Here is a 15311-nt window from a genome sequence, read left to right on the forward strand (position 1 = left end):
GCGACACGTTAAATCAATTTTTTCTGAAGCAACGGATTACTGTAGTTGAGTACCTATCGTAAAAGTACCTAATTTTGTAGCAGTAGTGTCTGGTTAATACTGTCATAATAATTATGAATCGAAATAAAGAAGAAAGTTTAAAAAAATCTTACAAGGGAATTTAGCTGTCGTTTTAGGAACTACGCCGTATAGAAATCAAAATTATATAATTTGACGATATTGGTGAATTTGATTACTAACCGAAGAGCATATTGCAAATATTATTGCCTGTGTTATTGCGAAACATGCAAAAAACAGGGAAAGAACATGTTGAATGGGACCGTTTAGATTGCAAACCACGTTGTCCGACTTCAACTCGACAGAAAGCTGCTGTTGTCCGAACCTGTACTCGCAGCTACCGACTCGTCATGTAAAAGATATTTCAGTTTTCGAAAGAAATGTCAGTAAGTTAACGTAAGCTTCGCATTCACAGATACAGCATTACTATAAAGGTACAGCATTACAAACAAAGTTGCAATTCAGCATGTGTACGACTGACAGCGCCGTAATAAACAAATCAACCGAAATCAAATCATATGGTTTTATAGACAACAAGTCACAAAACTGTTGACCAACGGTATTTGAAAACTTTAATCTACAGACTGCGAAGCCCATCGAGCGGTTAACGTTGATCCCCGTCTAATGCCGCTTGCAAACTGCAGATCAAGCCCTCTAATTCGGCAGACCATTCGCGCGCGAGTGCGGCTCCAGCGGAATCCGGACCAAACACATGATTGTGCAAATCTTCCGCTTCCTTGCAATAGCTGCGCGCCACGGGATATATCGCTGTTGCTACTGACCGCAGTCGTTTTCTCTGCTTCGGCGGTGTATTCAGCACCTTTTCCTTTATGACAGTCAGCACCGCGATCCCGATCGAGGCTGCCTTAACGGCGAAAGCGACTTCGTACTTTGGATGAATTGTCCTGCAAAAATAAAACACACGGTCACTTGATCTGAGTGGCTGTGTGCACTGCAGCCGGTGACCTTAGACAGTTGACCATCTCCTGCACCATCTTCCAACCCTCTTCATAACGGCCCTCATCGAAATAATCCTGATAGCGGTTAAGCGAATAGACGTAGCGAATATGGGCATCAGGATGGAGAAACGTTTCCGCTTTGACCTCTTTAAAATTTTTCTCAATCTCGAACATCCGAAAAATTTCGTCTAGACCGCTCCGCCACAGCGTGTCGCATTGGTCCGTAAAGCGCCGGAGCTTCACCAGCTGAACTCCGTTAACCGCGCCGCACTGCGGGCACGGCGCCAGTGCACGGCGGTCGCTGGGTATCGGCTCCTGACACTCTGGAGTCACACATTTCAACGGATTGATCGCGGCATCCTAAACCATACGCAGATGGTTCACATTATGAATTTCTCTTCAGTAAGTCTATCAATTTTTACATAAAAAATATCCATCAGAAATATCTAAATATTGCTTTCAAGGAGAATTAAACAGTTACGACGACACAATTCAAATACATTACACATATAAAGCGAATTAAGCCGAAGCGACAAAAAAAGCACTCGGAACGCCAATATACGAGTATGTATCACGTTTGACAAAGGCGAAGAACAAATACGCTGTATGATGATGCATCGGCGTTACCGCGTTATCTTACTTACAAATTCTTTGGTACATTTGCGACAAGTGCATAGACGACCATGCAGCGCCTTGAACACATCACGACGTTCCAGCAGTGGACGCGAAAACGCATCCCGCATCATTCGATTATGACGTAGCTGTATAACATAAAATTAATACAAATCGCCAATCACATTTGCTAACTGCACTATGTATTAGAGAGTTAGGTTTTTAATTTCGCCACTCACATCGTGAAGTCCGGTATAATTTGGTATATCCTGTGTGGCGACAATGATCAAGCGGCGACCTCTGAAGTTCAGAGTAACGTTGACATCCCAGCACACCGGTGTCATGGCCCGGATGGGTGCTTGGGGATAGATGGCCACGGCAAACGGATACTGCCTGTCATCGCGAAAGTCATAGATGGGCACGGCGTTGTAGCCCCCGGTATAATGATAAGTCAGCAAATCCGAGGAAAGTGTGGTCGCCGACTCATCCCTGCAATAGTTCAAAATAAATAAATTAATTTAAATCAAAGAATCTCACACGGGTATTCAACAGTTTTACGTGGCAAATTCAGACTAAGAGAAGCGCCACCATTGCTTCGTTTTAACCACATTGTAGAATGTAGAATGATAGAATCCAACCGATGAATTGATTCTGGCAAACGGGTGCTCAGAGCTCATCGCAACAACGCGATTACTGAGTCCACGAACCTCCAGTGGTCAGAGCAATCGAATAGAAAGTTATTTATCGTTGCTAAATACCACTAAAGGAAACTACGGAGTAATCTAGTGAACAACACAAACAAAAAAGCGGCAAATACGACTACATTTAGGATGTTTGATTTCGAATCGGATGCATGTTTTCGGAAATATTTATTCGGAAACGGCTAAATTCAACAAGATTTAACCTATAGAGGAATCCAGGGATCAAAGATTTAGCGCCGCTCTTCGATCATTAGTTGTGCTATTATCAACATCATTCTAACTCGAGATTATTAAATGCAATTCTTCCAACAGGAAACACAACAAAATGAAAACTGTTAAGCAAAAATGATAAATTCACTGTAATCGTTCTGTGTCTGTGTCTTCGTAATAAAATCATTCCTATAAAATTTTGGACAATATAATATCAAACGATATTTTCACCAATATATGTATGGTTACATTTTGAACTACTTACACTAAAATGACATCCCGGGAAATTGATCGCAGACCACAAGAGCATCTGAGGCGAAGCCCAAGATGACTCTTGTAGGCTTATAACACTGACTCGGACTAATTACGACGTGACAAAGTATCCGTAAATCATGATCATACGGACGTACATTCATAAGCCTGGATAATGAAGTGATTGATACGTATATATAAACTATAACTCGAACGCAAGTGTTAGACTTACGTGGACTCTACACCGCCGCCAGCGGATGGATTGAGAGGAAGCAAGGCGAAAATGTCGGCAGCTGACAGAGTTCCCCGATGGCCGAGATCCATCGTCAAGTTCAGCTACAAAACAACCACGTTTTACACCATTGCTCTCGATTATTTAACCTCAGAAAACGTGCGACAAAAAACTGGCTCAGTGCATGACTGTTTACCCTGATTTTATTCGCTATCTTGGCGACCAGGTCATCCGTCGCTGAGAAACAAAACTGGAAGGGCCCGGCAGGCTGGTCTTTCAGTCGCTTAATCGCCATCCTACCACCGACCTCACGCAGTATAGCACACTCCAGTTTATGCTCTCTTTTCCAGTCGGAGACCTACAAAGTTCCGCGTGTCAGTAAACTATGGTTCTGCGGCATTTCTGACCAACTTACTTCTATAACTCTATTGTTGGTTGTTCATATTTCCTCGTAACCGGCGCATTATGTATTTGTAAAGTGCACTTAATTATAAAAGCTTGTATAACTTACTTGGCACGCTTTGCTGCAGTAGCGATGCAATTGACAACGCGAGCACGTTTGTAGCCCCTCCTTCTCTAGGAAGCAGTTCGCACAGTAGTCCTTGTACGCGGCGCGATCGAATGCCCAGACCCATGGCTCGCAGGTCAGAATAACGTCGCCTGCGGAGAATGATCGACCAACGACATCTTGCTCCGCCACGGCAACTGTTTCCCTAATACTATCCATGGATTCCAGTTTCAGTTCGAAATCACGCGATATTACGCAAGCAAGGTAATCGTTATAAGAGCCGCGCCGGACAGGTAAAAAGAGGAACGAGGGATTCAGGAACTGCTTTTAACAAACAGACACAAATTAAAGGTAATGGAAAATGCACATGATGCTTGAAAGTATGCAGACTAGCAAGAACCGCGTGCGATGCATGGCGATTTGCTCTCGGATCTGCATTCCACATGATCCAGCGTGAAGCGGAAGCGGTGAGTCAGCACCGTTGATAACAGTGTCGAAGACCACTGGGTAGACACACAAAAATTCATGCAACATGCGGTTGCAATGTTGCATAAAGCTTTTATAACACGAACAAGACTTTTATGCATCTGCAGACACGATTCTCCAACGACATCAAAACGCTCAGAAGCTAGGTTTAAAAAAAGGAAAAATGCTTATTTGTCGTATAATTTGTTTAACGTCACGTTGTAGCGGCACTGAGCAAGATAGAAACTTAGATTATTAAAGATCAAAAGAATAAAAAATGTTACTGCACTTTAGAAGCACCGAAAATACCGAAAAAGCTACAGCAGGACGGCGAAAAACGGGAACAAATTACCAGTATTATGCGCGCACTGCTCAACCTTCTGCGAAATTCTCAAAAAAATTGAACGTACTGCTATCACCACCTGCCCAAAAGGCATAACTCATTACCGAAAAAGCGAAACACTCACCGATTCCGAAGAGATGACCGGAGATCCGAACGGACAAAATAAAACGCTGGGTTCTCACTTCTTGGACGTCTGGAACCCGAGAAAAGACAACATCTGCTTCCGTTCAAACGGTCGCTCGTCTCAAAGCAAATCAGTATTATAGGCAGGTGTGAGGGGTATCCATATGGTTTTTATTATGCTGATTGCTTTCTTACGTACCCCAATGATTACCAAAACAATCATCAGTAAAAAGTAAAAACCCGATAAGGAATGGCGAAATTGATTCGGGAAGTTGTAATCGTCAAAAGTGCAAACGAGGAATGTGACTGATTGCGAGTTTCAACTCTCTACTCGAGCGCAGGTTGCTTGCGCCTTGCTGTACAGAAGACCCGCCCCAAACCGTTCTATGGTATAATTATCTATGAAAAGTGCACCGAGAATTATTAATAATTTATTTATCAAAAGTGCACCGAGAATTATTAATAATTACCACGGTTATACCTAGAATTGTATGAATTCGTTTTTCCTCTTTTTGTAATCGCAGTACAATATAAAGTTTGTGCGAAATTAGGTTAGTTTAGTGAATACGAGTCCAAAGCAAAAACCGTAATTACAAAATTAAAATGTTTATAATACCTAAATTAACAGCTGTTAGGATATTAACTCGTTATAGCTCAACTTGGCGGAAGTTTTAAATGTACGTAACTTGAAACACTCCCAATTACTGACTTGCTGTTAAATGAAGCACCAGTTTGTGGATAAATTACTCGTATCAAACTGTACAATAATACCGCACAATTACAGCCTTTACATGTATAATTATTGTATACAAGTACAGATCACTATAATCAATTGCGTTGAAAGCTGACGCGCGCATAATTAACCACCTGCGTACAGTTTTGAAAACCATCCAGGAATAAATTTCTATAGAAATGTAACCACTTGTATCTATATTCAAAACAACGGTACATTTCTCAAATTTTAGCTGTCACAAGTTATTATGTAAGAAACTGGAAAGAAAACTAATATTATGACTACTATTACGTGCATTTATAACAAATAAAAATTATTCCAATTTTACCTAAACAGTAAATTTGTTAGAGTGAGACTTATTCTAATCGCGAAAATCGGCACATATACTGATCGCATAACAATGATATAACATTGGAAAAACCATATTCCAACATTTTTCATTTCAGTACAGTATTTTTTGTTACTACGGTTTATGGGTTATTTATTAGCTTTGTACCGCTGTGTTTGTACGAGATACGCGGTACACCGGTGCTTGTATAACAGGTTGTATCCCGAGCAAAATTTAATAGATATTAATATGCAGCTGGAGTAATTTCCCAAGATGGATCAGACAGCACCTCCAAGACACATCATAATAATTATTGATGTTGCAGACATCATCTGATAGTTTATGCATAACAAACGGTAGGAAATGGTAGGCAGAACGTTCCGTAAAGCGCAATCTTAATGATCATAAAATTATATCCGTCAACAAGATAAACATGATGATTCGGTATTCCTTTCGAAAAGCAAAAATTTCAAATTGAAGCAATCATTTATTAATCCGGACAATCATGGGACGCAAGCGGAAGTAGATGTACATGTGCGGAATATAAAGGCCTGAAATTCTGACGCACACTGACAATGAATGCACAAGAGTACAAGATAAAGACGTTCACATTTTAATATGTTGAGAGCGACTGGCATGAAAACGCAAATTCTGCAGAGTGCCAAATGTGATAACGAAAGAAGGCTTTGGTGTGCACTTACCCAGCAATAACAACCATGTCCATCTGGTAACTGGTGAATCAGCCATCCTTATCTCGGCATTCTCAGTGTTGATGGTCTCCGGGCGTTCTGGTGTGTGCATCCAGGAAGCGGCATAGTTTTTTACTGTAGCCGTACGGTACCAAGTGAGTACGTTTCGTTGAACGTGGCTCGTTTGATTAATGCGCGGTGCAGGGTATATGCGAGGCTATTTCACAATTAAATGCCAGGGCGTTTCCGCCGGAAACGCACTGACCTTGCACTGTGAACTTGCCAACCTCTCGGGAATGCCCCCTTTCCGGTCGTGTGTACAACGCGCCAGGAACGACAGTGCGAACTGACGGACTCCACCTCCAAATTCTTCTGAGTTGTGAATCAGTTTCTCGAGTCTTATCTCGCATGCTCCAATGTTGAAGCTATTTTCCGGTGGGTGCATTTCCGGGCGGCAGGGTTCTTCAAGCTAGCCGCATGACATCAACTACCAAAGTCGCCTTTCCAATGTGCTAGCAGCGTGACAGCGTCTGCATGTAATGGGTGCTTCTTACCTCGCTGTTCTCCAGTGTTGATGTGGTTACGGCTGTGTATTGTGCACCTGGAAGCGGCATGGTCGTTCGCGCTGTCCGGGCCACGGTATACGGCGTCAGAAACACGCCGTCCGAGGTCATCCTGCTGATTTCTGCGGGAGCGACCAGCTCGTAACTATTCTGGCTGAGCAGGAGCAGTTTGAATAAAGGCTTCGTCGGCTCTGTCGTATGTAGTCCTTATCCTGGGTTTTGTTGCATTCCGGAATGAAATCGCCGCTTGGAGCTGTCGCGTATCCATCCATGACAAGCCTACCGCGGTAATGGTGCTGTAGTGTACTGAACGAGCGCCTTATGTATCGTAGCAACGATGCATCGCACGTAGGTTCAGTAAACCACAGGCATCATTGCACCGGATGGCTGAGCGCCTTATGTATCGTAGCAACGATGCATCGCACGTAGGTTCAGTAAACCACAGGCATCATTGCACCGGATGGCTGTTTGCCATTCATAAAGGCACGGACCACGATGGAAAACGGTTGCATAAAGTGGATGGAAAGTGGATGCATACAGTTGCCGTCCCCGCCGACGATAACAGTTGCCGTCCCCGTCAACGGTTATTAGGGAGTTCAATTCCCTTATTGAAATCCCAACGGTAAAGGTGGTCGGGTTATCGTTGTCGGGGTTTTGCGGGTGGTATGGTTGCAGGCCGTAAAGGGCGTCATGCTAACGGGATCCGATTCCGCCGTCGATAAGTGCGTAAACCTAATAAATCACAATGGTCTATGACCAATCGTGTTAAAAGCTGACGCGAACATAATCGAAACTCACGATCAGAAGTACAGTATAGCTTTATAAATTTGCAAAGAAACTAACTTGTAAGTGTAACTTACTTATATTTAAGACGATCGGAAACTAAATTTAATTGTACCTGAACTTCAGCTTATGTGTCATTTACTTGTTAGAAAGAGACTTGCCAGAAAATCGTATGTAGAGCGATTCAAGGCAGGCAGTGCAGTAAAATTATTTCTGCTGACATGTATGTACATGCGCTAAACGCACAACATTGGCAAACAACAACCCAAATTCCCATACTGTATTCTTTATTAATACGCTTATTACGGGTTATTTAGAGATTTGTACTGCTGCGATTTCACGTTGTACCTCTACAACGTACTTGTACAGGCTCTTGCATCCAGTGTAAATATACGCAGCTGGAATAATTCCGCGAGACGGAACAGGGAGCACCTTCAAGCCACTTTTTAATCGCAGACACCATCATTCGACCTGATGTTTTGTGCATGACAAACGGTAGAAAAGTGGGAGGAAACAAGTTCCGTAATGATGTAGGCTGCATATATGTGCAATCCTAATAATCATATCCATTACACATCCGTCAACAAGTTAAGGCTTATTCGGTTACCCTTTCGTAAAGCCAAAATTAATCGAGCTGCACATGGAACCACTCATGGCTCTAATATTCCGACAACCATGGGACGCAAGTGGATGCACACGAATCTGTACATATGCGGAATAGAAAAGCCAGCAATACTGATGCACATGCACAGCACAAGACAAAGAAGTTCACGTTTTCGTGCTGAGCGCGACTTGCATGGAAACGGAAATTCTGCAGAGTGCAGAATCTGATAAATTAAAGAAAGAACGCTTTGGTATGCACTATGCACTTACCCAGCAGCAACAGCATGTTCATCTTGAGCTAGTGGATGGTTAATCAGCCCTTCTTATCTCGTCATGCTCCAGTTTCGATGTTGTTGTTCAGCATGAACATCTGGCATACTCGTTCACTGAGGCCGGACAGTATGAAGTTAAAATGCTTCTCTGAACTTTGACGTTCTTTCGGTTATTACGCGGCCAAGTGCACATGCGAGGCTATTTCGCAGTTCAAGGCCAAAACGTTTCCGCCGGAAGCGCACTGACCTTGAACCGTGAATCGGCCAGTCGCTCCAACATTCCTTCTTACCAGATGTGTATACATACGCGGGTATAACAGTCGAGATTAATGTTAACGCGGGTATAACAGTCGAGATGTATTACATAGCTGTTTTTCATTTTGGAATGAAATAATGATTAATGTGCCTTTTTGCAAAATATTTTGCTAGTTTTCTTCAAATAATTTTTAAGACAATGCAGGTTAATCTACGTGCGCTGCAGTGACCGAGCAGAATACCTTAAAATGCTGATTGCTGCTTAAATTAATTATGAAATTAAATACATACCTCGATCACATGGATGATTCCGCCAAAATGCCGTGATCGCGCCATTTCGGCAACTGGGATGACGGTGTCCATAATTATTGTGGTGCTGGTTGTGAAGAAAATGCGCGCGCACTTAAACCGAAGAATCTGGTGGTTTGCAGGCGCGCTTCAGTGAGCCTCCCGATGAAGCCGTTCAAGGCCGCTGCCGACGTCACGGGCGCTGACTTCGAACTGTGAATTGGTCAATCACTCCAGTATGCTTTCCCTCTCCAGACTTGCATGCAGCGCACCCACAATTATGCCCTTGCAAATATAACGGACGACAAATTAAAAATGTTCGTAAACGTGGGAACGAAATCGTAGTAAAGACCCAAAATTTATTACCACGACTTCCGGTGATGGCGCCGAGAATAGCGCAATGTGTGGGCAATGCGTCAATGCATAGCAGCTCAAGCGGAGCCCGCTCGCCGCTTCCGGTTCGTGTCCGACCACGACAGTCCACGTTTACGTCTTCCAACGGAAGCCGCCAGGCACGCTTGCAATAATCAAGATCTCCAAAGTTATCAGTGCATGTAATTCACGAGTCAGTGAAGTGCGCATTGCCCGACGAAGCCGTTAGGGGTACGCTGCCGGTATTCCAGATCCGATACGATGCCCCAAGTATGGCGAACATTACGACTATTGTGGAGATAAAAAATGATCGATTCAATAGCCTGCGAGATTACATCTCTGACCAACCAACCTGAGACTCTCCATCAGGTGCGATGGACCCCATTTTACCTGCAAACATAGAAGCATCAGCACAAGCAGCACATGTATCTATTTACATAATTCTGATTCTCCTGTGCCTGTGAGAAGCGCCTTCCCAGCGCAATGAAGATGGCTCGTATCGCCCTTATCTCGCCTTGCTCCAGTAATTAATGTGTTTTCGGCATGTGCATTATGCACCTGGGAGCGGCATGGTCGTACACACTCTCCGGACTACCGTGTAAAGCGTCTGAAGCGCGCCTGTGGGTTTAACATTCGGGAATGTTCCGATACTCACCCGAATATATCTGTATAGCCTGCGACGCGTAGTACAGCTTCAGCATGTCAAACGTCATCGTGCTGATTTCTGCGGGAGCGATCAGCTCGTTACTATTCTGGCTCAGCTGCCGCAGTTGAATGAGGGTATCGACGGCTCCGTCGTACGCAGCCCTGGGTGTTGTTGCATGCCGAAACGTACGGCATCCCCTCTTTAAACGCCGCGATGTCCGTCTAAATCCGGATGAGCTGTTCGCGCATGGTGTTGCTCGAGTTGACAAGCCCCTCCATTTCCGACATTGTCCAGACGCTCTGCTGCAGCCGAGTTAATTCGGAACCTGGAACATGATCCGCAGCTCCTATCACCGAAAAACCATCTCATCGATGAGCAGCGCCTGCGGACGCATATCCCGCACCAGCGCACTGTTACTGCTTTTCGGATTTTTTGTGATGAGGCGGAGAAGGTCCGGAGTTTCCCAAACGCGGTCAACCGGGATGTGCGCGATGACCGTCTCAGTCCGGGTGAGCGAACAGCTCACCCGGATTGAGACGGACATTGCGCGTTCAACGTGATACGCGGAACGACTTTCATGCAAAGGGCGTCACGTGGCTGATCTGACGTTGGGCATAAATGGTATGAAAGCGGGCGTGTTTTACATGAAGGCGGACAAGGCGGCTAAAAGCGAGCGTCGGCAAAGTGGACGGCAAGGTGATGGCATGAGCAAAAGTCGTGGCACACGGGGATGGCCTGCATCTTGTCCATCTGCAGATCGAAGAGGGTGCGGTTACTGGGCATGGGTTCCGATGTCTGCAAACACAGCCGGTATCATTAGATTAACAAACCAAGAACGCTATTTTGATTTGGGAATAATTCTAAAATAATAAGCCGAAAGCAAGCACGTACCAAAACACGAGCAATTTCAGCTAGTTGAGCCAGTGAAGCAGACATCGTCGACTGTTAAAGAACACGGAATGAACATCGATACGGCAATCAAAAGACGCAAGGTAAGGAAACATCGTTAGTGTTATGAATAAGCCATAGTGCAACGAATTTCGCTGAAAACTGACAGCCTAAACACTTCCTAAAGTTAGGAACCGAAGGAGTACATTCAAAGATCCTCAAAGATTGTTAGTTTTTACTGCCTTATCATAACACAGGCGCATTCATCAGCGATAAATGTAGTTAACTGTACGTTAAATACATACGTAAGTAATCAAAGAGCACATGTTTGTACCATACGATGAGGTTGTGCTGTCAGTTGCACTTGTAAACGATTATTCATAAGGCAAATGTTATAACAATTTCTTTCCTCATTCCCACAGATACTAAATTGCTTAAACACCCAAACAAAAAGGCAATGTGTACTTGTTTTCTTGACAAATAATAACGCGAAACTACATAAATTCTGGGAACGTCAGTGCAGTGCTCAGCGTATAGACTACAGATACGCAACTATGCATCGAAAACATACAGTAAACTGAGTAAAGCAACGTTTACGGTTTAAGTGCTTATTACTGCAAAAATGCTTATTTGTCGTATAATTCGTTTAATTTCACGTTCTAGCGGCGATGAGCAAGAAAATAACCGAGATATATTAAAGGCTAAAACGTTAAAAAATGTTACTTTTGTCGTGCAAGAATAAAATTGCCAAAAAATCTACTGCATAATGGCGGAAAACGGTAATAAATTACCATTATTAGGCACACAGTTATCGTACAACCTTCTCCGCAAATTTTGAAAATGTTTAACGAACGTCTATCCGCAACTGCCGAAAACGCATAAATCTTCACAGAAAACGAGGCACTCACCGATTCCGAAGGGATGATCCGAATGAACAGTATAGGACGACTGGGTTCTCCGACGTCTGGAACCCGAGAACAGAAAACGCCTGGGTACGTTCGAGCAAACTTTCTTATTAAAGGAAATCAGAATTACAGGCATATGGGAGTGGTTCAATATGGTTTTATCGTTTATGCTGATTGCTTTCCTACTTCATTCAATGACTACTAAAAACATCGTCAGTAAAACTCGATAAGGACTAGCGAAATTGCGACGGTATTTGTAATTGTAAAACGTGCAAGCTAAGGATGTGACAGATGCCAGTTTCAACTCGCCACTCGAGTCGCGAGCGCAGATTGCTTGCGAGTTGCGCCTTGCTGTACAGTAGCCCCGCCCTAACCGATCTCGTTGTATAGTATTTATGTTTGATGAAAACTGAAAAGTGCACCGAGAATTATTAATAATTACAACGGCTACACCCAGTATTGTATTTATTGGTTTTCCCACTTTTTTTGCAGTACAATGTAAACCTTGTGTAAAGTTAGGTTAGCGTAGTAAATACGAGTCCAGAAGAAAAATCGCATTTACGAAATCAGAAATCTTATAACACCCGAATTAACAGAATTGTTAAAATAGTAAGTTGTGATAGCACACTTTAAGTTTAATTTTAAATGTTCATATAGATATCTTGAAACATCCCTAATCAGTAGTCAATAACCTGCTGTTAAATGCATCACTAGTGTTATCAAACAACAATTATCAAACAAATTATCAAACAATAAAATAATACTGCGTAAATTTACAGTCCGTAAATGTGTACAAATTCTCGTAATGAATCGTATTAAAAGCTGACGCGCACATAAGTGAAAACCATTCCGGGACAAATTTTTATAAATCTATAATCACTTATCTGTATTAAAAAGAACTTTAAATTTCTCATATTTTACATGTCACAGGTAATTATATAGGAAAATTGCAAACAAAACTAGTTATGACGTTGATCCTTTAAACAGCTTACTGTTTACATCCATTTTTTATTTTCTGCATAACAAACCGTTACAAACGGTAGAAAAATGGGAGGCAGCACATTTCGTAAAGTGCAATCCTAAAAATCTTTACCATTATATCCGTTAACAGGATAAGTGGACAGGATAATTCGGTATTCCTTTCGAAAAGCCAAAATCGATAGAATTCAAAATTGAGGCAATCGTTTATTAATCCGGACAATCCTGCGATGCAAGCGGAAGTACATGTACATGCACGGAATAACAAATTCTAAAATTCTAACACACAGTGACTGCACAAGACAAAAAAAACAAGTTCACGTTTTAAGGCTGCGAGCGACTGGCATGAAAACGGAAATTCTACAGAGTGCAGAATTGAAAAAAGCAAGAACGCTTTGGAATGCACTTACTCAGCCACAACAGCATGTCCATTGTCCAGTAGTGAGTGGTGAACCAGCCTTCCTTATCTCGTTATGCTCCAGTGCTGGTGTTTTCCAGCGCCGGCATTTGGAAGCGGCATAGTTTTTCACTGTGGCTGGAGGATACCAAGCGAGTACATTGCGTTGAACGCTGCTGACCATTTGATGACCGTTGCGCTGACCGTTTGATTAATTCGCGATCAAGGGTATATGCGAGATTGCGAGGCTGTTTCACAATCAAATGACAGAACGTTTCCGCCGGAAACGCGCTGACCTTGAACTGTGAACCGGCCAACCGCTTGGAACCAGTCGTGTGTGCAACACGTCCAGGGCCGACAGTGCGGACTGACGGATTCCACCTCCGAGTTCTTTCTAGTGGTGAATCAGCCAGTCTTTTCTCGCGTTCTCCAGTGTCAATGCTATTTTCCCGTGGGTAAAGCTCCGGGCGGCTAGGTCGTTGAGGCTTGCCGGACGGTATCCACTACCAAGAAATGTTCGCAGTTTGCTAACAGTGTGTGCATGAGTGGAGAATCACCCCTTCTTATCTCGCCGTGCTCCAATACTGATGTGTTTCCGGCTTGTGCATTGTGCATCTGGGAGCGGCATAATCGTTCACGTTGTCCGAACCACGGTATACAGCGTCAGAAGCACGTCTGCGGTTTTTACACTGGGGAATGTCCCGACGCTCACGCGATTAGCCTGCGACGCGAAGGACAGTTTCGGAATGTCAAGGTCATCGTGCTGATTTTTGTGGGAGCGACCAGCTCGTAAATATTCTGGCTGATCAGCCAGCACAGTTATGAGCTGCTTCTACTGGTCATTAGCAGCGGCAGTTGTATAAGGACATCGACGACTCCATCGTACGCGGCCTTGGTTGTTGTTGCTTGTCGGAATGACATCGCCGCGGCTGAGCTTTTGGTCATCCGTCCACGACAGCCTACCGCGGTATAATGGCGCTGTGGTGTACTGAACGGACGTCCTTTGCCTCGTAGCAATGACGAACGAACGATGCATAGAACGGTACACCACAGGCGCCATTGCGCCGGACGGCTGGTTGCCATTTGTAAAGACACGACCACGATGGAAAGTGGCTGAAAAGCTGTACAGTCGTCGTCCACGCACAACCGACCTTGCCGGCGTTGTGATCGACAAATCCCGGAACGTCGATCTCTGCGACCGACAAGAGCTCCGTCATCGCTCCTGTATTGCTATATGGCGATGAATATGATCCCAACGGTAAAGGTTTTATCGGTATCGTGGTCCGAGTACGTGGATATTGTGGGTTAACGGCTCAATCGGACCCCGGTCGCAAAACGACTTTTATGGTCTGTAAATGTAATCAATCGTGTTAGAAGCTGACATGAACATGATCAGAAATGTTATAGAACTGCAAACAAAACTATCTGTTATTTTCCTATAAACTGCTTACATATATTTAAGACTAAGATTTAATTTTACATAAACATATGACGCAAAATTTTCTTGCTCAAGTGAGACTTATTAGAGGCGAGAAAATCGTACGTACTGCGATTCAGTGCAGTCAAGCAGCAACATTATTTTCGCTGACATGTATCTGATAATTTATTGATCGCATAACATTGGTAAAACAATATTCCAGTATTCTTTGTGCTCTCTTATAATAGGTTTACGGGTTATTTACACGCTTTGCACCGCTGCGATTTCACGTTGTACAACGTATGTTGGCACTTGTACTGTACCTGTACAGACTTCTGCATCCAGATATTTTAATATTAGTATGCACTATGCAGCTGTAATAACTCCGCAAGATGGAACAGACTGCACCTTTAAGCCACATTATAATCACAGACGCCATCATTCTGGGCATGGTAAACGGAAGAAAATGGGAGGAAACACGTTCCGTAAAGTGTAATCCTAATAATCATAGTCGTTATGTATCCGTCAACAAGTGAATCAGGATAATTCGGTAGCTCCCTCGAGAAGCCAAAATTAATAGAACTGCAAACTGAGGCATTCGCTCTAATAATCCGGACAACCGTAGGACGCAAGTAAAAGTAAAAATGCGAGGAAAGGAAGTATAAGGAAAAATGTCAATAAAAGGCCTGCAATTCTGATTAACATTGCACAACTAGTCAAGCAAGGAAGCTC

General features: G+C 43.4%; 1 protein-coding gene across 1 annotated transcript; it reads right to left on the reverse strand.

The window, feature by feature from the left end:
- Positions 1-380: 380 nt before the first annotated feature.
- Positions 381-4763, reverse strand: LOC129598595 (uncharacterized). Its single transcript, XM_055496575.1, has 8 exons — positions 4464-4763; positions 3535-3852; positions 3220-3381; positions 3024-3127; positions 1868-2117; positions 1661-1777; positions 1024-1376; positions 381-962 (listed from the first exon to the last, which is right to left on the reverse strand). Exons 2-8 carry the CDS (start codon positions 3748-3750, stop codon positions 662-664), a joined length of 1503 nt encoding a protein of 500 aa, XP_055352550.1. The 5' UTR covers positions 3751-3852; positions 4464-4763; the 3' UTR covers positions 381-661.
- Positions 4764-15311: the final 10548 nt, after the last annotated feature.

The sequence above is a fragment of the Paramacrobiotus metropolitanus genome, unplaced genomic scaffold (genome assembly GCF_019649055.1).
Source record: "Paramacrobiotus metropolitanus isolate TYO unplaced genomic scaffold, Prichtersi_v1.0 Parri_scaffold0000125, whole genome shotgun sequence".
Lineage (NCBI taxonomy): Eukaryota > Metazoa > Tardigrada > Eutardigrada > Parachela > Macrobiotidae > Paramacrobiotus > Paramacrobiotus metropolitanus.